At 35.9% G+C, this 22,768-nt stretch overlaps 2 protein-coding genes across 2 annotated transcripts; one reads left to right on the top strand and one right to left on the bottom strand.

Annotated features, from left to right (window-relative positions):
* Positions 1 to 6,259: 6,259 nt before the first annotated feature.
* On the top strand, positions 6,260 to 10,432 carry LOC117923812 (phosphate transporter PHO1 homolog 3-like). The gene is made up of 13 exons (XM_034842281.1): positions 6,260 to 6,985; positions 7,114 to 7,471; positions 7,563 to 7,611; positions 7,827 to 7,898; positions 8,116 to 8,245; positions 8,384 to 8,507; positions 8,612 to 8,870; positions 8,967 to 9,071; positions 9,152 to 9,196; positions 9,304 to 9,453; positions 9,576 to 9,854; positions 9,949 to 10,085; positions 10,195 to 10,432. The coding sequence occupies exons 1-13, from the start codon at positions 6,400 to 6,402 to the stop codon at positions 10,292 to 10,294; spliced, it is 2,394 nt and encodes a 797-aa protein (XP_034698172.1). The 5' UTR covers positions 6,260 to 6,399; the 3' UTR covers positions 10,295 to 10,432.
* Positions 10,433 to 14,919: 4,487 nt separating this feature from the next.
* LOC117922081 (phosphate transporter PHO1 homolog 3-like) lies at positions 14,920 to 19,343 on the bottom strand. The gene is made up of 13 exons (XM_034840099.1): positions 18,402 to 19,343; positions 17,894 to 18,251; positions 17,754 to 17,802; positions 17,467 to 17,538; positions 17,120 to 17,249; positions 16,863 to 16,986; positions 16,500 to 16,758; positions 16,304 to 16,408; positions 16,179 to 16,223; positions 15,922 to 16,071; positions 15,521 to 15,799; positions 15,290 to 15,426; positions 14,920 to 15,180 (listed from the first exon to the last, which is right to left on the bottom strand). The coding sequence occupies exons 1-13, from the start codon at positions 18,985 to 18,987 to the stop codon at positions 15,081 to 15,083; spliced, it is 2,394 nt and encodes a 797-aa protein (XP_034695990.1). The 5' UTR covers positions 18,988 to 19,343; the 3' UTR covers positions 14,920 to 15,080.
* Between the last annotated feature and the right edge of the window lie 3,425 nt (positions 19,344 to 22,768).

Below are 22,768 nucleotides of genomic sequence, written 5' to 3'. Positions count from 1 at the left end.
TTGTGAAAGGTGTCTCTTAAAGAGATACCCTCGGTTTAAATTTAATTTTTTAATAATGTGTATCATTGATATGAAAATTATGAAAAATATTTTTTGAAAATGCACCTTTATTTTAAATTCAATTTTTTTTTAACATATATCATTGATATGAAAATTATGAAAACTGTATCTTCAAAAGACACTTTATTGTGCAAGTAGAAGCTTTCATGCAAATATTGTTAGATTGAGAACACAAAGATAAAACAACCACACACGGTACATGAGGTTTTAACGTGGTTCAACCAACCATGTTCATATCCATGATAAGAGAAAATCATTTCACTATTTGGGTTTTTGAAACATCTCATGTTTTCTTATTCCTTATATTCATACCTTGAACCATGAGCTCTCATAATTTATTTAGTATCTTCTGTTCTTTCTCACATCTCTATTCATCTCACATAGTTTCTACAATCTCTATAGTCTATCTCCTTCTTATAACTTTTTCCTCTCGACCTAGAATATTTATACAAATATTTCAACAATTTTTCTTATTCTATGAGAAAATATAACATTATAATAATATATCAACTTAAAAAAAATTATATAATATTTTTTACAAAAAGAAATATTTACTAATTTGAAATTTGGGATACTTTCCAACGTTTCCGACATAACAAAAATACCGTAAATTTATCAATATTTTTTGCAAAACCATTTTCTAAAAAGAAAATTTAAAGTTGCTGTAGAAGTTAAAAAAAAACCCATGTGTATATGCTAGATAATTACCAGTGCAAAGTCGGAGAAATCATGATGGGTGTGGAGGTTAAAAGAGTCTTTTCCCTTCCCTTCGGTTGAAACAAGCTTTCTATCAACGGTCCTTGTCAACCAAGTCCACCTCAGTGGTAATGTCAGGTTTTGTAAACGGAGGAGAATCAACCATCCATATTCAACATCAACATTGAGCTGTCAATTGCGCCCTATCTATTCCTCTACTCGCTTTCATGCCATTCGTGCTCTATGGTATATTGTTTTTTAAGTGATTCCAAACAAATGCTTAATATAAGAAATATAGAATTTTGCATACTTTTCTTCAAAATGGACGTGGAGGCTACTTCTAATATTATTAGGTGAGTATGAATCCATAAACTTATGGTTCACCCAGCTAGAGGAAAAAGTATGCCATTTTCTGTCATGCCAAACTCATTAATATTTTTTATAAATTTAATTAAGCTTCACTTATTCCTTGAAAGATATTAACCACTAGAGAAAGGACAAAAACGAACTAGGACCCATGGATTTTCTTTCCACGTACCCTTCACAATTTATTATTATTTTTATTATCATGAAGATTAAACATGTCATTTGAACTTTATGGTGCGTATAAAATTATAAATAAACAATGGATTGAGCATCAGGTCATGAGGTTCAATAAATTTGAATTGCCCGAAAACTCTTCGAAACCAGAAAAGTCATGAAGCAAGGAGTGTATATTATAATAATCATTGTGGGTGGTCACATAAATTTTTATTATAATGAATATTATTATAGCTTTTTGTCTCGGCTCACGCCAAATAAGGAGCTTATCACGTGTAATAATTCAACCACTGAACAAAATAATAATATAAAGGCGCCAACCACTGTGGCAGAGGAAAAGAATGTTAGCCACAACAATGAGAAGAAAGAGATTGGAAGCTAAGCTTGTAGCTGGTGGAATCACCAGGAATTTTTCATCTTTGCTGATCGGCGAAAACGCCCAGGGTCCTGACCTCCATCCCTTCTTCCTCGTTTCTAGATTGGGCATGGCTACACCAACAGATACTAGTGTCGGCATGGATCCCGGTACTGAAGAGACTATCGACAGGAATGGGGCTTGCTCCCTTGGTCATCTCGGTTATGGATTTCGTCGCCGTTCGATTTCCCACGCCATTCCACGTGTGTGAGGGATGACCGGATGTTGGCGTTCTCGGAGGGCATGCAGTGGTGAACGTGGACGCCGTGGATAATGACGTTACTCACGTACTGCAGGATCATGCAGCCCCTGTCGGTGATGTGCATGTTGGCTTCGCGCCCGTCTATGGTCTTGAAGCTGTTTGATGATGAGCTCGTGCTTGAGTTTGATGCGCATGCTGGTGGAGAAGGTAATCCGCAGGGGTTGAGTCTGGATCATAGCGCGCCGGAGAGTGCCCGGAGCGAGGTTGAAGGGTATGATTGGCGGGTTCAGTGGGCATGAGAATGAGATTCAAAGTGAGAGAAATGGATATGACTATGCATGCATGGTGCTTATGCGTGAATGAGACATGAGCAGTGGGCGGCTGGTGGGGCATCTTGGGTGTGATGGGTAGCCATGGGTAGTGAGAGAAATGGGTATGAGGGGTGTGTCGATGAAGATCTGGGTAATGATGGGCATTGGTAGGTATGAAAGTTGATTAGTTAAATGATTTATGGAGGATGTATATACAGGTTCATGTGCAAGCTTTGGATGGATTATAAGAAGCAGAACATGCTCTAAAATTAAACTAAACCCCATTTTCATGATGTACTAAACGGACACAAGTGGGTGGAACAAACAATGAGCACTTAGGGGTTAAACAAATATCAAATTATGAGAAAACAACCCAATATCCCACTCATTTATAGGAGAAATAGAAGGAACTAAAACAAAGCAAGTGTGAAGCAAGCTTAGATTCAACAAGATCCAATCCACAACAAACGATGTTCAAGATCAGTAATGGCAAGGAAGAAAAAATCAAGAAATCCCAAAGCATGGGCCATACCTGAGCTCCTCCAGTGAAGCTCCTTCTGTCTCTCCACACCTTTCTTTAGGCGTTCCCCCCCCTCTCACCCTCCTTTTCAAACAGCTCTTCAGAACGAAGACCTCTCCCTCACCCGTTCCACTGCTCCCACAGTCGTCATGCGTCATTCCGTGTCCTGAACAAAACTCATCTCAACCACCACCATGGCGAGGTGGTGGTGCGTTCTTGCCACTTGCCCATGTAGCTCCTCCCCGGAGAAAAAAAAAAATCAACTACCCCGGGCCCTGTCTACAAAGGGGTCTAAATTATATTTTCAAGAGTCACCTTCCACGATTCAAAAAAATTAAATTTATACTAAAAGTGTTTCTTCAAAACAAACCTTTCTATAATTCAATCAAATCGAATTTATATTAAAGGTATCTCATAAAAGACACCTTTAGTATAAATTTAATTTTTTTTTATTATATAATGAATATGAAAAGGTACCTTTTGAAGATGCACTTTTAGTATAAATTTGATTTTATGTCATTTTAAAAGGTATTTCTTCAAGAGACACATTTAATATAAATTCAATTTTTTAACATGCTTAAACTAATAATTTTTTTTAAATGTCTCTTAAAAAGACACATTTACTATAAATTCAATTTTTATACTAAATTTAATTTTTTAACATGCTTGACTAATAAATTTTTTTTTGAAAAATGTCTCTTGAAAAGACACATTTACTATAAATTCAATTTTTTGGAATTATAGAGGTGTCTCTTAAAGAGATACCCTTAGTTTAAATTTAATTTTTTTAATAATGTGTATCATTGATATGAAAATTATGAAAAATATTTTTTGAAAATACACCTTTATTTTAAATTCAATTTTTTTTTTAACATATATCATTGATAGGAAAATTATGAAAACTGTATCTTCAAAAGACACTTTATTGTGCAAGCAGAAGCTTTCATGTAAATATTGTTAGATCGAGAACACAAAGATAAAACAACCACACACGGTACATGAAGTTTTAACGTGGTTCAACCAACCATGCTCATATCCATGATAAGAGAAAATCATTTCACTATTTGGGTTATTGAAACATCTCATATTTCCTTATTCCTTGTATTCATACCTTGAACCACGAGCTCTTTTAATTTATTAGGTATTTTATGTTCTTTCTCAGATCTCTATTCACCTCACATAGTTTCTGCAATCTCTACAGTCTATCTCCATCTTATAACTTTTTCTTCTCGACCTAGAATATTTATACAAATATTTCAATAATTTTTCTTATTTTACCAGATAATATAACATTATAATAATATATCAACTTAAAAAAAATTATATAATATTTTTTACAAAAAGAAATATTTATTAATTTAAAATTTGGGATACTTTCCAATGTTTCCGATATAACAAAAATACCGTAAATTTATCAATATTTTTGGCAAAACCATTTTCTAAAAAAGAAAATTTAAAGTTGCTGTAGAAGTTAAAAAAAAACCCATGTGTATATACTAGATAATTACCAGTGGTAAGTCGGCGAAATCATGATAAATGCATAAAGCAATTCATGCTGTTGAAACAAGCTTTCCATCAACGGTCCTTGTCAACCAAGTCCACCTCAGTGGTAATGTCAGGTTTTGTGGACGGAGGAGAATCAACCATCCATATTCAACATCAACATTGAGCTGTCAATTTCACCCTATCTATTCCTCTACTAGCTTTCATGCCATTCGTGCTCTATTTCTTCCTCTCTTTGCGAGACTGGACAATTTGTAATAAGAAAACCCTTATTTTCTTAATTACTCACACCCTAACCCCCTCAAACAAACACCCGTTCCAAAATCCATTTTTTCAAAAAATATGAGGAAACTTGACTTAGATAGCTTGCTTTGATCATTAGTCCTTACCATTTTGGATGATTGAAAATTATTATCTTTCCATGGAGCCTACATTTTTATATATTAAGGTAAATATTTGTTATACTTTGACCAAGCGATCAGAAACATATAAAAATGAAAAGAGTGCTATGCAAGTTTTTATTCTATTGCCGTGATCTATGACTGAAATAAGGGAAATTCAATTTTTAACATGCATGTGCTCCACGTTACTACAGTGAGCATAATGATTAAAACAGAAAATATTTTAAAATTTTGGAGTAGAGATAACAATGGGATGGTTTTCTTCAATTACTTGATACGCTTAAATTTAAAATTTAAATAAATAAACTTCAAATTTTGTAAACAGATCCAAAACAGATTCAAGATTAGTTTAAGTATTATCTTGTATTGTCCCACGGCTTCGATTATATATAAAATTTAATTATAAAAATTAATTTAATTTTTATTTTTTTATTTTTAATATATATATTAAAATATTTTTAAAATAAGTTATAAAAATGATAATATTTTAATTATTTATAAAATATATTTATTTTAATATAATTAAAAACAATTAAATAGGGCATAGTTGGACCGGCATATGAAAATTTTTTATACCCATCTCTTCTCGCTCTTCCTTATTTAATTTTTTAATGAGATAAAAATAAAAAATATTTCAAACAAATATGATGGGATTAGGATGAACGCGACACACACCGCTTGTGATCTAAACACACCCCGTTGTGATCGATAAGGATAAGGAGGGCGACATGATATGCCAAGGTAATGTTTCAGTTGGGGTGGAGGTGGATGACCGCATTGTTCTCTCTCCTGCGTTATTATTGGAAAAATGAAGAGTTTGATTGAAGATTATTCAATGGAACTAAAATGCTTTCTCTGCTCATGCGATTTCTTCCTTGTCTATTCAAAAAAGCAGGTTTTTTTTGTCGGTGTAACTAGATACATGGCTTTGGAAAATTAAAGCACGCCTTTGCACAAAAAGGCTGGGCTGGTTGAGATTATTCAATGGATTTGGTAGTCGCCTTTGAAACTGCTTTAGAAGAAACAGAGAGGATTACCAAATCCTCTTTCGCACCCAACTATAATATGAAGTTCCTTTTAGAGATGTATATTAAATACACTGATGAAAAGAGGAATTAGTATGAAATTCATCGTTTAAAGGGTCTGGGTAGGGCTTTAGAGGAGTTTTAAGAAAGAGAAAATAAACAAGTGATGAGTCGACAATCGTCCATTTCTATTTTGTAATGATGCCCCAGTGAGTCAACCGTGACCGCTTCAACTCTTTGAAATAAACTTTTCAATGCCACATTTCCAACAAAAAAAATAAAAAACGCAATATAAAACTGTTGATGCAGTATAAAACGACAGTTTTGGAGCTTTTGGGTGTCTTTTTCCCATGCGAAGCAGCAGTGAACCTGTCTGCGCCCTCACTCTCATTTCAAATTTCACCACTTGAACTTTGAGCCAGTAAAACTATGGGCGTTGTTTCAACCGAAAGAGTCGCAGTAGGACAACGCACAGTTATCGGTGGCTATTGAGGTGTGCTATGGTTGACCCGTACGGTTTGAATTTTCACTTACAAATTGTTGAGAAATTTGCACCACCACAAGTACCTTTTCAACTCCTTCATTGTCTTCCAAGGAAGCGTCTCTCTCTTTGTGCTGCCTTCCCTCAGTGCTCTTCCCTGTCGAGGCAATTATAGAAGAATCGCAGCACAAACACTCCTTGATAAACCCCCCTTCATCAGCAATTCATACCGCCGCAGCTAGAACATGAAGTTCGGGAAGGAGTTCAGGGCACAAATGGTGCCGGAATGGCAAGACGCATACATGGACTACAATTTTCTTAAGACCCTCCTAAAGGAAGTGCAGCATTTCAAGCAAAGAAACAGACCACCAGTCACACCCAACCGTGGCCTGAAGCGGAAGATGACATTATACAGAGCCTTCAGTGGCCTAACACGACACAACAGCCCCCCGAGCCCTTCCGAATCCGACATTGAAAGCCAAGTCATTCTGGTGAATTCGGTGAGGACGGACGGGGACGGGTCTGAGAGCTACGAGACCAAGTTTCTCATGTCAGCAGACGAGGGAGGAGAATACGAGCTTGTCTACTTTAGAAGGCTCGATGATGAGTTCAATAAAGTGGACAAGTTTTATAGGTCTAAGGTGGAAGAGGTGATGAAGGAGGCAGCCTTGTTGAATAAGCAAATGGATGCTTTCATTGCGTTTCGATTAAAGGTGGAGAATCCGCAGGGTTGGTTTGATAGATCAGCTGAGTTAACTCGTATCTCTAACGATGTCGCCACTTCAACCGCCACGTTAGCAGCTACTACTCCATCTGGAGTCCGAGCAAGCCGTAAGTTTGTTTAATCGAAGCCTAAGCTAGTACTTCTCTTTTTTTTCTCTTAAGCTAGTCTATGATTTGGATTCAACCTTGTCAAAAAATTTATAGATTAATTTGCATATCTTATAATTGATGCACAGGGAGAGTAGCTCATATGGATATAATAGAAGAAGGAGGATCGATCAGTAATCATGAACAGTCGGATGAACCAAGTGATGAACAGAAAGATGTGAACATAATCAAACCTATAAACACAAGTGTCCAAGAACAGAAGCCAAGTAGCATCAAGGCAACAAGACCAGCTCCATTAGAAGTACTTAAACGTGTGAGGATAAACAACACCGTGGAGACTCCTCGTTCCACCATTAAAGAAATCATTAGTGTTCCTAAGCCAGAAGAGCTGAATTTTACTCGAAAGAATCTAAGGAAAGTTGAAGATCAACTTAAGTGCGCTTTTGTCGAATTTTACCACAAGCTTCGGCTCCTTAAGAGCTACAGGTAAGAATTGCTATTTTCTCACTAAATTTGGTGGCTTTCTATCCTTCAAAATTCTTGTTATTAATCCTTTCAATGATCATCAATAAAACAGCTTCATGAATACGTTGGCATTCTCGAAGATCATGAAGAAATATGATAAGGTACCCCTCTGAAAACCCTGATTGCATTTTATATTTAGGTTCATCTTTCTAAATTAAGGTCAAATTTAAGGCAAGATTTCTGTTAATTCATTTCAAATGGAAAGCCTTTAAAACCTTAATTCTTTATTGAATTTACTCTGGTATTTCTTTGGGATGGACATTATTCTAGTCTATTTTACCTTTTATATATGTCATGTTTTGCGTCATTTTTGCAGATCACTTCTAGAAATGCATCAAAATCTTATTTGAAGATGGTGGATAACTCCTTCCTTGGCAGCTCTGACCAGGTGGGCTTACTCAATGTGTAGGATGATGCCACGACTTAAAATCTTCTCTAGGCTGTTACAAAAGAGCCTCATTAATCTTTACAACTTAAAGAAATAGACTTTACTCTTTAATTTATATGATTAATTAATGATCCTTTTGATCATCTAGGGCCTAATGGCTCACCCAACACATTGTTTTCCTCATTATGGATTTGTTTTGGCATATATGTTTGTAAAGGTCACCAAACTTATGGAGAGGGTAGAAGCTACCTTCATCAAGCATTTCTCCAACTCAAATCGAACTAAAGGAATGAAAATTTTGCGACCACAAGCAAGGAAAGAAAGGCATAGACTAACATTTTCTTTGGGTAAGATTTGTACAATCATATAGTGGCTCTTCATATTATTAGTGAGAGGAAGGATTTTTTTTTTTTTCCCTTACCATTTGAATTATATACATGGGTCTTATATTGTTTACCGGAATTTGCTTATTGGAAAATTTTCAGGTTTCTTTGCTGGCTGCACAGCTGCTCTCATTCTGGCCATTATTTTGATCGTTCACACCCACCATCTCCTAGATTACAAGAAAGAGAATGACCAGTACATGGAAAACTTGTTCCCTCTTTACAGGTAATTGACATCGGCCTCTAGTGAAAGTTAGGAAGCCACTCGTACTTTCAGTTTTTTACAGAAAAACAGAGACAATCTGCTTAACGAGTTGATCTAAATCTCAGCTTGTTCGGGCTAGTTGTTCTGCACATGCTTATGTATGCGGCAAATATATTCTTCTGGAGACGCTACAAAGTCAATTATTCATTTATATTTGGATTCAAGCGTGGAAAGGAGTTGGGCTACCGGGAAGTTTTCCTTCTTGCTTTTGGTCTAGCAGTATTAGCACAAGCCTGTGTGCTCTTAAACCTCGATATGGAGATGGACCCAAAAACAATGGAATATGAAGCTCTCACTGAACTTCTTCCCCTGGGTCTAGTAATGGTATGATTATCTTATCTAATCCACCCTATTTCTTGGTCCCCTCCAACTTCTGGTATATGCAGGCAACTTACTGGCTTCTTTCTTCTTTCTATGCAGCTAGTAGTTGTCATATTAATCTGCCCCTTTAACATAGCATATCGCTCCAGTCGATTCTTCTTACTCACATGTTTACTTCATTGTCTCTGCGCACCTCTCTACAAGGTAGTATATTGTGGCAAGGTTGGCATAATTTGAATGAATAAGGCTTTATTTTCTTACTAGTTTCTTAATTTCCTCTGCAGGTCACACTCCCAGACTTTTTCTTGGCAGACCAACTAACTAGCCAGGTATGTATAATCTGTCGGCCCATGAATGGACCATGCCTACAAATTAAATGACTTTGTTCTGTTTGAAATAATTAGGAGTACTTATTGTTATTATTATTCTATTGCAGGTGCAAGCAATTAGAAGTCTGGAGTTTTATGTCTGCTATTATGGTTGGGGAGATTATAAACATAGACAAAACACCTGTAAATCAAGTGGTGTATACAATACTTTCTACTTCATTGTCGCTGTGATTCCCTACTGGACCCGCCTCCTTCAGGTATGCCCATTTCTTTTTTCCTCTAAACTAACTTTGTGGTTTGAGAGGAGTTGAAGAACGCTATTAGAGACTATTAAATAAAACATGCTCTTAGAAAGAATTCCTCCATGTTTTTTTCCCAGTGCCTCAGACGCCTGTTTGAAGAGAAAGATCCAATGCAAGGATACAATGGGCTGAAATATTTTGCAACAATTGTGGCAGTTTGTGTGAGAACAGCTTACAGTCTTGACAAGGGAATGGGGTGGAGAGTCATAGCGTGGGTTTCCTCCATAATTGCAGCAATATCGAGTACATATTGGGATCTTGTTATTGACTGGGGCCTACTGCAAAAGAACTCCAGGAACCGTTGGTTGAGGGACAAACTCCTTGTCCCCCACAAGAGTGTATACTTTGGAGCTATGGTAAGAAGGGAGTGAACATAAGATCCAACACTTTCTATTACTGTTAATCGACTACTAGATCAATAATTTCTAATAATGTTGGCGACATATGCAGGCCTTGAACGTGTTGCTGAGACTGGCCTGGATGCAAACCGTGTTGAATTTCCAGTTTTCCTTCTTACATAGACAGGCCCTGATTGCAATTGTTGCCGGCCTAGAAATTATTCGCCGTGGCGTATGGAATTTCTTCAGGTAATTTCATTCATTTAGGTATAAATTTGAAGTTCATAAGCAAATTAATTTAGTAAGTTGTGATAGCCAGGGTTGGTTAAAATATTCCATTTTCAATGAATTGAATCAGGCTTGAGAACGAGCATTTGAATAATGTTGGCAAGTATCGTGCATTCAAGTCAGTACCTTTACCTTTCAACTACGATGAAGAGCAAGAAAAGGATGAGTAGCTGTGCAGACAACATTAAACCGACGATGTTCTTAATTTTTTGTTCAATATTTCAATATCAAAGTAATTAATTAACATTGGACCGGAAACCTTAAAACTTGAATAAATAGTTTAAAATATAAATAATATTATTCCTCTCTAAACTTTTATTACATTATTTTATTATTTAATTGTTATGTGTTGATTGAATGAGTTAAGATGCAAAACATATATTAAATGGGGGGAAATTTTCACTTGTTTTGCACCACTCCGGGGAAATTTTCCATCTTTTTTTTTTAAGTAGGGGATCCCTATGCATGAAGGTAGCTGCATTGGACAGGTAGCAGCAAGAGGGAGATGGCGGCCATGCTGGTGGTTGAAAACGCCATGCTTGCTGAGGGATGAACAGGAAGGCAAGTAGTGGCTTGCCAAGGAGGGAGAGGAGGGGAAAGAAAGCTGGAGAAAGAGAGAGGAACGGAGGAGAAGGGGATCAGAGAACAGGGAGAGGAATGGAGCTGGAGTCTTCCCGGTTTTGGAGTAACAAAAAGCGTGAGAAGCTGACCAAGCTTTGAGAAACCTAGGTATGACCGTCATGGATCTTTTATTTCTTTTCGTCAGCATGTAGTCTCTTTCTCTTTTCTTGGTATTTGATGTGAATTGCTTGATTAGGGGTTTAGTTCCATGGTTTCTGTTTGGTTTATTGTTGTTATCTCCTTCATTTTCTTTGGGGTGACTTGAGAGCAACACGGCTCTGTTTTAGTTGCATTATCATCATGTGGGAGTTTTTTTTTTTTGTTTTCATTTCCATGGGATGCACTTAGTTCATATCTACTTCTAAGCTAGGGAACCAAAAACACGAAATGTGGCCTTCACCGGTTCATCTTGGTTTCATCCTCCATACTCTGTTTTTCTTGGTTGCTGTCCTCTGTTCTCTGTTGGTACTTTGGATGCGTGGCATTATGTGCATCATTCGTTGATAATGTTGGAGATTGGTTCTTGGATGTCGACGAAACTTGGTACCTGAGCTTGTGAAAAGGGGAGAAGACTTGGTGGCTTCATGGGAATACCAATTCATGAGAATGGTGGCTCCATACAAAGAAGTTTTAACAATGATGAATTTAAAGCAGTTGAGTTAGAAGCTTTTATTAGATCCATTAAGGATGCGAATATTGATCTTAAAAAAGGAGTGGTAGCCTTGTCGAAGGAGCTCTCGTCGGATAAGGACCAGATTCTCAGAATTAGTGCGGACTTTGAAAATTTCTGGAGAGGCAGATGGAGGAGTAGATGGGGTGTGTGGTCAGTTTCTTTCAAATTTCTAATCGGAATCAGATTCTCACCGGGAAAGACAGCATGTGACGACACGCCTGACTCCTCGCGTGCATGGCGTGCCGACTCCATCATCTCCGTGGTCGGTCTCCTCACCGCCGTCGGCAGTTGCGGCAGCAGCTATGAGGACGATCCTCTCGCGTGGAGGGTTGCGACGTCGAGTCCTAGTCCGCACCAGCCACCCTTTAAGGTGCATGTAGTGGCCATCATTGCCTCATTTCCTAACTCCCAGCACTAAGAGTTTTATTTTTCTTTGTTTATTTTATTTTATTCATTCTCTTTTCCTTTGTTTCACGTTCTCAAATGACCCCTATAAAATCCCTTAAAATTTCAAAGTCCTAGATTTACTGATCTATTCATTTGTTCTCAAAAATATATTTATATTTATGTAGCATTTCTGAAATAACCTTCTCAAATTTAATTCTAAATTCAGTTCGTATAACTCCAATTCTTGATATTCAATTTTCCCGAACTCCAATATTTCTTTTAAAAATTCAAATTATTAAAGCTCAGACTTTCTAATTTAATATTCAGTCTCAAAAATTTCACTATTCACTTTCATTCGTTTAAATATTATTTATTATTATTAATATTATTAATATTATTATTCCATATTTATTTAATTATTTCATTTAAAAATTCAAATCATTCAAATTCAATTCTTCAAAAATCTGACTTTCTAATTTATTTTTCAATTTCAAATATTCAACTATTTACTTTAGATATTATTCTTGTTATCATTATCATTATTCCGTATTTATTCATTTAATTCTTTTAAAAATTCTAATCATTAAAATTCAATTATTCAAAAATTTGACTTCCTAATTTATTTTTCAATTTCAAATATTTGACTATTTACTTTCATCCGTTTAGATATTATTCTTGTTATCATTATCATTATTTCGTATTTATTTATTTAATTCTTTTAAAAATTCCAATAATTAAAATTCAATTCTTCAAAAAAATCCGACGTCGTAATTTAATTTTCAATCCCAAAAATTTCACTATTCACTTTTATTCGTTTAAACATTATTTTCGTTAATTAGAATTATTATCATTAATTTTATGTAATTCTAAAAGGTATCTCTTCAAGAGACACTTTTAATATAAATTCAATTTTTTAACATGCTTAAACTAATGATATTTTTTAAATGTCTCTTAAAAAGACACATTTACTATAAATTCAATTTTTACACTAAATTTAATTTTTTAAACATGTTTGACTAATAAATTTGTTTTTTGAAAAATGTCTATTAAAAAAACACATTTACTATAAATTCAATTTTTTGGAATTGTGAAAGGTGTCTCTTAAAGAGATACCCTCAGTTTAAATTTAATTTTTTAATAATGTGTATCATTGATATGAAAATTATGAAAAATATTTTTTGAAAATGCACCTTTATTTTAAATTCAATTTTTTTTTTAACATATATGTGGACCCCGCATTTCGGCTCATGCGTTTCCCACTCGACGGCGAGCTCGATTTTTATTTTTGAAAAATTGATTTTATTTGATTAAGAAAATGACTTGGAGTCGCCACTTATTTTTGTTTTATTTTTAAAAGGGTAAACAAAATAAGAAAGAAAAACCCTAAGTGTGACTCCTTATTTTGGAAAAAGCGGTTTGCGAAAAACCGGATCGGGTTCGGGGGTCAGGTTACTTATCGGGAAGGTACGGTACAGACCGTAGCACCCCTTTAAGTCCCTAAAGTCGGGTCTCTACTAATAAAATGAAGCAATCATGGCAATTGATGAGGAAATCAATGAATACTCAAAGTGATGATGCACACGTGAGAATCTAAACATGCATATCGAAAATGACTAGAGCGGATGTGGATGCGTACCTGGGTAGTGATCCATGAAGTGCTATCAAGAAGTGAGGTTAGTGCACAATTAAGAAATAATGTCGAGCATGGATACCAAATGAATATCACTCAAAACAAAAATAACTGAATGAATAGGAAAGACAAAGAATGTACCTGAGTGATGAACCGATTTACTTCAATGAAAACAAATGTTAGCAATTAAACACAGAATAATCGTGTGCGTATCATAGAATAGTGTAAGTCAATCACATATAGCAATCAAATCAATCAATCCTCCAATCGATCATAAAATCACGTATGTAGGGCCCCCACCAAAACCCGATTGATTTTGCATGAATTAATCCCATAAATTCCATTATTCGGAATTACGAAAAAATCGTTCTTGCTTATATAAAATTAAGAAAGATAGAAAATTATTTGAAAACTAGAGTGGAATTAAAATTGTTCGAGAGAAAATTGAATTTTTGAAATTTATTTGAAAATTGGAGTTTCGAAGATTATTTGAAAATTGGAATTTTTGAAATTAAATACAAGAATGAGAATTTTAGAAATTAAATTTGAAAGGAATTGGAATTTCGGAGAACTAAATTTGGGAATCGGGATTTTGAAGAATTATTTAAAGACAAAATTTTAATAAACGAATGAGTGAATAAATAAATGAATGGAATAATAATAATGATGAAATTATAAAGATTAGGTAAATAATTGTGAAAATTGGGAAGTGAACTTGGGGATTGGAAAATTGAAGAATTATTTAGAGATGGAATGTCAAAAAATTAAAATTTGAAAAGTGGAAACCCGAAAAATTATTTTAAGGATGAAATGCCGAAAAAATATTTAAAGACGGAATTTTATTTTTATTTCAATAAAAGAAAATTAAATTTGAAAATAATTAAATTTTAGGAAGTCAAAGTGTTGAAAACTAAATATACATATATATATATTTTTTTATTTTATTTTATTTTAAAAAACTAGGTTTCTCAAAGCTTGGTCAGCTTCTCACGCTTTCTGTTACTCCAAAACCGAGAAGACTCCAGCTCCATTCCTCTTCCTGTTCTCTGATCCCTTTCTCCTCCGTTCCTCTCTCTTTCTCCAGCTTTCTTCCCCCCCCCCGCCCCCCCCCCTTCCTTCCTGGCAAGCCACTACTTGCTTTCCTGTTCATCCCTTAGCAAGCATGGCGTTTTCAACCATCCCCTTCTCCTCCGTTCCTCTCTCTTTCTCCAGCTTTCTTTCCCCTCCTCCCCCTCCTTGGCAAGCCACTACTTGCTTTCCTGTTCATCCCTCAGCAAGCATGGCGTTTTGAACCACCAACATGGCCGCCATTTCCCTCTTGCTGCTACCTGTCCAATGCAACTGCCTTCATGCATAGGGATCCCCTACTTAAAAAAAAAGATGGAAAATTTCCCCCGAGTGGTGCAAAACAAGTGAAAATTTCCCCCCATTTAATATATGTTTTGCATCTTGACTCATTCAATCAACACATAACAATTAAATAATAAAATAATGTAATAAAAGTTTGGAGAGGAATAATATTATTTATATTTTAAACTATTTATTCAAGTTTTAAGGTTTCCGGTCCAATGTTAATTAATTACTTTGATATTGAAATATTGAACAAAAAATGAAGAACATCGTCGGTTTAATGTTGTCTGCACAGCTACTCATCCTTTTCTTGCTCTTCATCGTAGTTGAAAGGTAAAGGTACTGACTTGAATGCACGATACTTGCCAACATTATTCAAATGCTCGTTCTCAAGCCTGATTCAATTCATTGAAAATGGAATATTTTAACCAACCCTGGCTATCACAACTTACTAAATTAATTTGCTTATGAACTTCAAATTTATACCTAAATGAATGAAATTACCTGAAGAAATTCCATATGCCACGGCGAATAATTTCTAGGCCGGCAACAATTGCAATCAGGGCCTGTCTATGTAAGAAGGAAAACTGGAAATTCAACACGGTTTGCATCCAGGCCAGTCTCAGCAACACGTTCAAGGCCTGCATATGTCGCCAACATTATTAGAAATTATTGATCTAGTAGTCGATTAACAGTAATAGAAAGTGTTGGATCTTATGTTCACTCCCTTCTTACCATAGCTCCAAAGTATACACTCTTGTGGGGGACAAGGAGTTTGTCCCTCAACCAACGGTTCCTGGAGTTCTTTTGCAGAAGGCCCCAGTCAATAACAAGATCCCAATATGTACTCGATATTGCTGCAATTATGGAGGAAACCCACGCTATGACTCTCCACCCCATTCCCTTGTCAAGACTGTAAGCTGTTCTCACACAAACTGCCACAATTGTTGCAAAATATTTCAGCCCATTGTATCCTTGCATTGGATCTTTCTCTTCAAACAGGCGTCTGAGGCACTGGGAAAAAAACATGGAGGAATTCTTTCTAAGAGCATGTTTTATTTAGTAGTCTCTAATAGCGTTCTTCAAGTCCTCTCAAACCACAAAGTTAGTTTAGAGGAAAAAAGAAATAGGCATACCTGAAGGAGGCGGGACCAGTAGGGAATCACAGCGATAATGAAGTAGAAAGTATTGTATACACCACTTGATTTACAGGTGTTTTGTCTATGTTTATAATCTCCCCAACCATAATAGCAGACATAAAACTCCAGACTTCTAATTGCTTGCACCTGCAACAGAATAATAATAACAATAAGTACTCCAAATTATTTCAAACAGAACAAAGTCATTTAATTTGTAGGCATGGTCCATTCATGGGCCGACAGATTATACATACCTGGCTAGTTAGTTGGTCTGCCAAGAAAAAGTCTGGGAGTGTGACCTGCAGAGGAAATTAAGAAACTAGTAAGAAAATAAAGCCTTATTCATTCAAATTATGCCAACCTTGCCACAATATACTACCTTGTAGAGAGGTGCGCAGAGACAATGAAGTAAACATGTGAGTAAGAAGAATCGACTGGAGCGATATGCTATGTTAAAGGGGCAGATTAATATGACAACTACTAGCTGCATAGAAAGAAGAAAGAAGCCAGTAAGGTGCCTGCATATACCAGAAGTTGGAGGGGACCAAGAAATAGGGTGGATTAGATAATCATACCATAACTAGACCCAGGGGAAGAAGTTCAGTGAGAGCTTCATATTCCATTGTTTTTGGGTCCATCTCCATATCGAGATTTAAGAGCACACAGGCTTGTGCTAATACTGCTAGACCAAAAGCAAGAAGGAAAACTTCCCGGTAGCCCAACTCCTTTCCACGCTTGAATCCAAATATAAATGAATAATTGACTCTGTAGCGTCTCCAGAAGAATATATTTGCAGCATACATAAGCATGTGCAGAACAACTAGCCCGAACAAGCTGAGATTTAGAGCAACTCGTTAAGCAGATTGTCTCTGTTTTTCTGTAATAAACTGAAAGTACGAGTGGCTTCCTAACTTTCACTAGAGGCCGATGTCAATTACCTGTAAAGAGGGAACAAGTTTTCCATGTACTGGTCATTCTCTTTCTTGTAATCTAGGAGCTGGCGGGTGCGAGCGATCAAAATAATGGCCAGAATGAGAGCAGCTGTGCAGCCAGCAAAGAAACCTGAAAATTTTCCAATAAGCAAATTCCGGTAAACAATAGACCCATGTATATAATTCAAATGGTAAGGGGGAAAAAAAAGTCCTCCCTCTCACTAATAATATGAAGAGCCACTATATGATTGTACAAATCTTACCCAAAGAAAATGTTAGTCTATGCCTTTCTTTCCTTGCTTGTGGTCGCAAAATTTTCATTCCTTTAGTTCGATTTGAGTTGGAGAAATGCTTGATGAAGGTAGCTTCTACCCTCTCCATAAGTTTGGTAACCTTTACAAACATATATGCCAAAACAAATCCATAATGAGGAAAACAATGCTTTGGGTGAGCCATTAGGCCCTAGATGATCAAAAGGATCATTAATTAATCATATAAATTAAAGAGTAAAGTCTATTTCTTTAAGTTGTAAAGATTAATGAGGCTCTTTTATAACAGCCTAGAGAAGATTTTAAGTCGTGGCGTCATCCTGCACATTGAGTAAGCCCACCTGGTCAGAGCTGCCGAGGAAGGAGTTATCCACCATCTTCAAATAAGATTTTGACGCATTTCTAGAAGTGATCTGCAAAAATGACGCAAAACATGACATATATAGAAGGTAAAATAGACTAGAATAATGTCCATCCCAAAGAAATACCAGAGTAAATTCAATAAAGAATTAAGGTTTTAAAGGCTTTCCATTTGAAATGAATTAACAGAAATCTTGCCTTAAATTTGACCTTAATTTAGAAAGATGAACCTAAATATAAAATGAAATCAGGGTTTTCAGAGGGGCACCTTATCATATTTCTTCATGATCTTCGAGAATGCCAACGTATTCATGAAGCTGTTTTATTGGTGATCATTGAAAGGGTTAATAACAAGAATTTTGAAGGATAGAAAGCCACCAAATTTAGTGAGAAAATAGCAATTCTTACCTGTAGCTCTTAAGGAGCCGAAGCTTGTGGTAAAATTCGACAAAAGCGCACTTAAGTTGATCTTCAACTTTCCTTAGATTCTTTCGAGTAAAATTCAGCTCTTCTGGCTTAGGAACATTAAGGATTTCTTTAATGGTGGAACGAGGAGTCTCCACGGTGTTGTTTATCCTCACACGTTTAAGTACTTCTAATGGAGCTGGTCTTGTTGCCTTGATGCTACTTGGCTTCTGTTCTTGGACACTTGTGTTTATAGGTTTGATTTTGTTCACATCTTTTTGTTCATCACTTGATTCATCCGACTGTTCATGATTACTGATCGATCCTCCTTCTTCTATTATATCCATATGAGCTACTCTCCCTGTGCATCAATTATAAGATATGCAAATTAATCCATAAATTTTTTGACAAGGTTGAATCCAAATCATAGACTAGCTTAAGAGAAAAAAAAGGGAAGTCTGTTGTTCATGGAAAACTAGTACTAGCTTAGGCTTCGATTAAACAAACTTACGGCTTGCTCGGACTCCAGATGGAGTAGTAGCTGCTAACGTGGCGGTTGAAGTGGCGACATCGTTAGAGATACGAGTTAACTCAGCTGATCTATCAAACCGACCCTGCGGATTCTCCACTTTTAATCGAAACGCAATGAAAGCATCCATTTGCTTATTCAACAAGGCTGCCTCCTTCATCACCTCTTCCACCTTAGACCTATAAAACTTGTCCACTTTATTGAACTCATCATCGAGCCTTCTAAAGTAGACAAGCTCGTATTCTCCTCCCTCGTCTGCTGACATGAGAAACTTGGTCTCGTAGCTCTCAGACCCGTCCCCGTCCGTCCTCACCGAATTCACCAGAATGACTTGGCTTTCAATGTCGGATTCGGAAGGGCTCGGGGGGCTGTTGTGTCGTGTTAGGCCACTGAAGGCTCTGTATAATGTCATCTTCCGCTTCAGGCCACGGTTGGGTGTGACTGGTGGCCTGTTTCTTTGCTTGAAACGCTGCACTTCTTTTAGGAGGGTCTTAAGAAAACTGTAGTCCATGTATGCGTCTTGCCATTCCGGCACCATTTGTGCCCTGAACTCCTTCCCGAACTTCATGTTCTAGCTGCGGTGGTATGAATTGCTGATGAAGGGAGGTTTTATCAAGGAGTGTTTGTGCTGCGATTCTTCTATAATTTCCAAGACAGGGAAGAGCACTGAGGGAAGGCAGCACAAAGAGAGAGACGCTTCCTTGGAAAACAATGAATGAGTTGAAAAGGTGCTTGTGGTGGTGCAAATTTCTCAACAATTTGTAAGTGAAAATTCAAACCGTACGGGTCAACTATAGCACACCTCAATAGCCACCGATAACTGTGCGTTGTCCTACTGCGACTCATTCAGTTGAGACAACGCCCATAGTTTTACTGGTTCAAAGGTCAAGGGGTGAAATTCGAGATGAGAGTGAGGGCGCAGACACGTTCACTGCTGCTTCGCATGGGAAGAAGACACCCAAAAGCTCCAAAACTGTTGTTTTATATTGCATTTTTTTTATATTAAATGGGGCATCATTAACCCAGACCCTTTAAACGATGAATTTCATACTAATTCCTCTTTCCATCAGTGTATTTAATTATACATCTCTAAAAGGAACTTCATATTATAGTTGGGTGCGAAAGAGGATTTGGTAATCCTTTATTATTTATTCCGCCATGCCTCTCTGTTTCGTCTAAAGAAGTTTCAAAGGCGACTACCAAATCCATTGAATAATCTCAACCAGCCCAGCCCTCGACTTTTGAATGATATCACCAGCCTTTTTGTGTAAAGCCGTGCTTTAATTTTCCAAAGCCATGTATCTAGTTAGCGGAACCACCGACAAAAAAAACCTGCTTTTTTGAATAGACGAGGAAGAAATCGCATGAGCAGAGAAAGCATTTTAGTTCCATTGAATAATCTTCAATTAAACTCTTCATTTTTCCAATACTAACGCAGGAGAGAGAACAATGCGGTCATCCACCTCCACCCCAACTGAAAAATTACCTTGGCATATCATGTCGCCCTCCTTATCCTTATCGATCACAACGGGGTGTGTTTAGATCACAAGCGGTGTGTGTTTAGAATGCGTCGCCTTCATCCTAATCCCATCCATATTTGTTTGAAATATTTTTTATTTTTATCTCATTAAAAAAATTAAATAGGGAAGAGTGAGAAGAGATGGGTATAAAAAATTTTCATTTGCCGATCCATCTATGCCCTATTTAATTGTTTTTTAATTTTTTTAATTATATTAAAATAAATATGTTTTATAAATAATTAAAATATTATCATTTTTATAATTTATTTTATATATATTAAAATAAAAAAATAAAAATTAAATTAAATTTTGTAATTAAATTTTATATATAAGCGGAGCCGTGGAAGTTGGAACAATACAAGACAATACGTTGAATTAATCCTAAACCCCTTTACGATTTTTTTAAAAATTTATAACTTATTTTAAAATTATTTTAATATATATACTAAAAAAAATTTAAATTAAATTTTATATATAATCGGAACCATGGGATAATACAAAACAATACTTGAACTAACCTTGAACCCGTTTTTGATCTTTTAAAAAAATTTGAAGTTCCCTTATTTAAATTTCAAACTTATTTCATTAAGAGCAAAACAAATTAAGTAATTAAAGAAAATTACCCCATTATTATCCCTACTCCAAAATTTTAAAATATTTTCTGTTTTAATTATTATGCTCATTGATGTAGTAACGTGGAGCACACGCATGTTAAAAATTGAATTTCCCTTATTTCAATCATTGATCACGGCAATAGAATAAAAACTTGCGTAGCACTCTTTTCATTTTTATATGTTTCTGATCACTTGGTCAAAGTATAACAAATATTTACCTTAATATATAAAAATGTAGGCTCCATGGAAAGATAATAATTTTCAATCATCCAAAATGGCAAGGACTAATGATCAAAACAAGCTATCTAAGTCAAGTTTCATGTCAATTTCAGATAAATTATAAATTATAGAATGTCGTTAGTTATGGATAACTACCATAATTATTACAGATATAGTATTAACAAAAGGTTTATGAAATAATATTAGTTACAAGAGCGGTTGGCCTAGACTACTGTAACACGCAACAAACATCTCACTATGAAAGGATGAACTCAAAATGAAGGACCAAATCACGTGACCCCCTAATGAAATTGCATGTTGTACGATTTTGATTAATTAGCCTGCCCCAAATGTGGCAGGGATCTGTCCTCTTGACCAGCCACGCAGCGCTCTTATCTCCTCTCCCATCACATCTTTCACTAGCGTCCACTTCCTTTAATTTCAGCATACAGCTGGTCCTCAAAACAAACAAAAGCATCTGTTCCATGTGATTCGCCCCTTGCGTTTTATCTTACTTCAACATTTAGTGTCATGAAGAACTATAACGAAGAAAGAGGAGGGAGGATGAGGGTTGGTATACCAGCTCTGCCCATCCTTTCAGAATTTCATTATTCATTTGAGAGGGATTTTAACTTAGGAGCCTCTCAGATCTTTTCCTAGGTATTATAGACAACAAAGGGAAAAACAAGTGTGAAGCCGGACATTAATTATTGAATGGAGATCTATTTAGAGAGTTGGCCAATATGGTCACACTTAAGTTGTACCATAATTAATTCTCATCTATGGGAAGGTGAACAAAAAGTTTCAAGCTATACCGACGACGATGATTATGCGCTGTAACACCAACACAGAAGAGACCAAAGTCCCTCTGGTGCTATCAGTTGAGAATGATTTTTTACCCTATGAGTCAAGTTAGAAACCTGGCAAGCTGAGATGGTTAATAATTAGAGGGCCTACTTCCCATAAAAAATTTTGTTTTTAAGCTGAGATGGTTAATAATTAGAGGGCCTACTTCCCATAAAAAAATTTGTTTTGTGATGTGACACCATTTTATGTGAGATATTTGTTTGTTGGCAAATCCCTGTATCATATGTGCCAGTAGAGGAAAGGGAAGGCTGAAATGATATTTGCGTATAATATTGGAATGTGTCGAGAGTTGGCATCCTAGCTTGAATTATCAATATTTTTTATAAACGGATGATCATTCAACTAAAAAAGTTAATGATTCATAGTACAATGATCGAATTGGTGATCGAATCGATGATGTTATAAATTTATAATTTATATATTATTTAATAATTAAAATTTCATTTAAAAATCATAAAATTATTTGAAAATCATAATACTAGTTCCAAATGAGAAATTTAAATTAAAATCAGAATTTTAATTTAAAATTAGAAATTTTAAAATAAAAAATTTATTTAAAATTATATTTAAATTAAAATCACAAGTTTTAAAAATCATAAAATATAAAAAAACAAATTTAAAATAAAAATAAATATTAAATAATAATGGAGATGATTCCAGAAAACAGGAGAGAGAGGGGACGGCGCGGGAGGGAAGACTCTTGGTGCTCTACATGGGTGGGGGGAGGGGGCATAGACTATTGGTGCTCTGTGTGGGGGTGAGTCTCGTCAATAGTAGGCATAGGTAGTGCTTTGTGTGGGGGTATGGGCTCGTCAACAATAGTTGTTGGAGTTGGGGAGGTGGTGGGGTGGGGTGGGGAGGGGGTGGAACTGGGAAAAAAAATGCTTTTACAATCATCAAAATGATGTTGTTTTGATTCCAAAAGCATCAAAATGATGTCGTTTTAATGTTATAATAAATAAATAAATAAATAAACAAAATAAAAATAGTTGAATTGTCCAATTCAGAGGGAATCGGTTGGTTCGCCTGGTTCGCTGGTCGAATTGTAGGTTCACCCGGACCAATTCTGATTCAACCATCTTTTGGTCCAATTCATCGGATTGGACTGAAACCATGATTGACCGATGGT

Source organism: Vitis riparia, chromosome 1 (assembly GCF_004353265.1).
Source record: "Vitis riparia cultivar Riparia Gloire de Montpellier isolate 1030 chromosome 1, EGFV_Vit.rip_1.0, whole genome shotgun sequence".
Taxonomy (NCBI): domain Eukaryota; kingdom Viridiplantae; phylum Streptophyta; class Magnoliopsida; order Vitales; family Vitaceae; genus Vitis; species Vitis riparia.
Note: the sequence above shows the minus strand (reverse complement) of the source record. Positions and strands in the feature narration are given on the sequence as shown.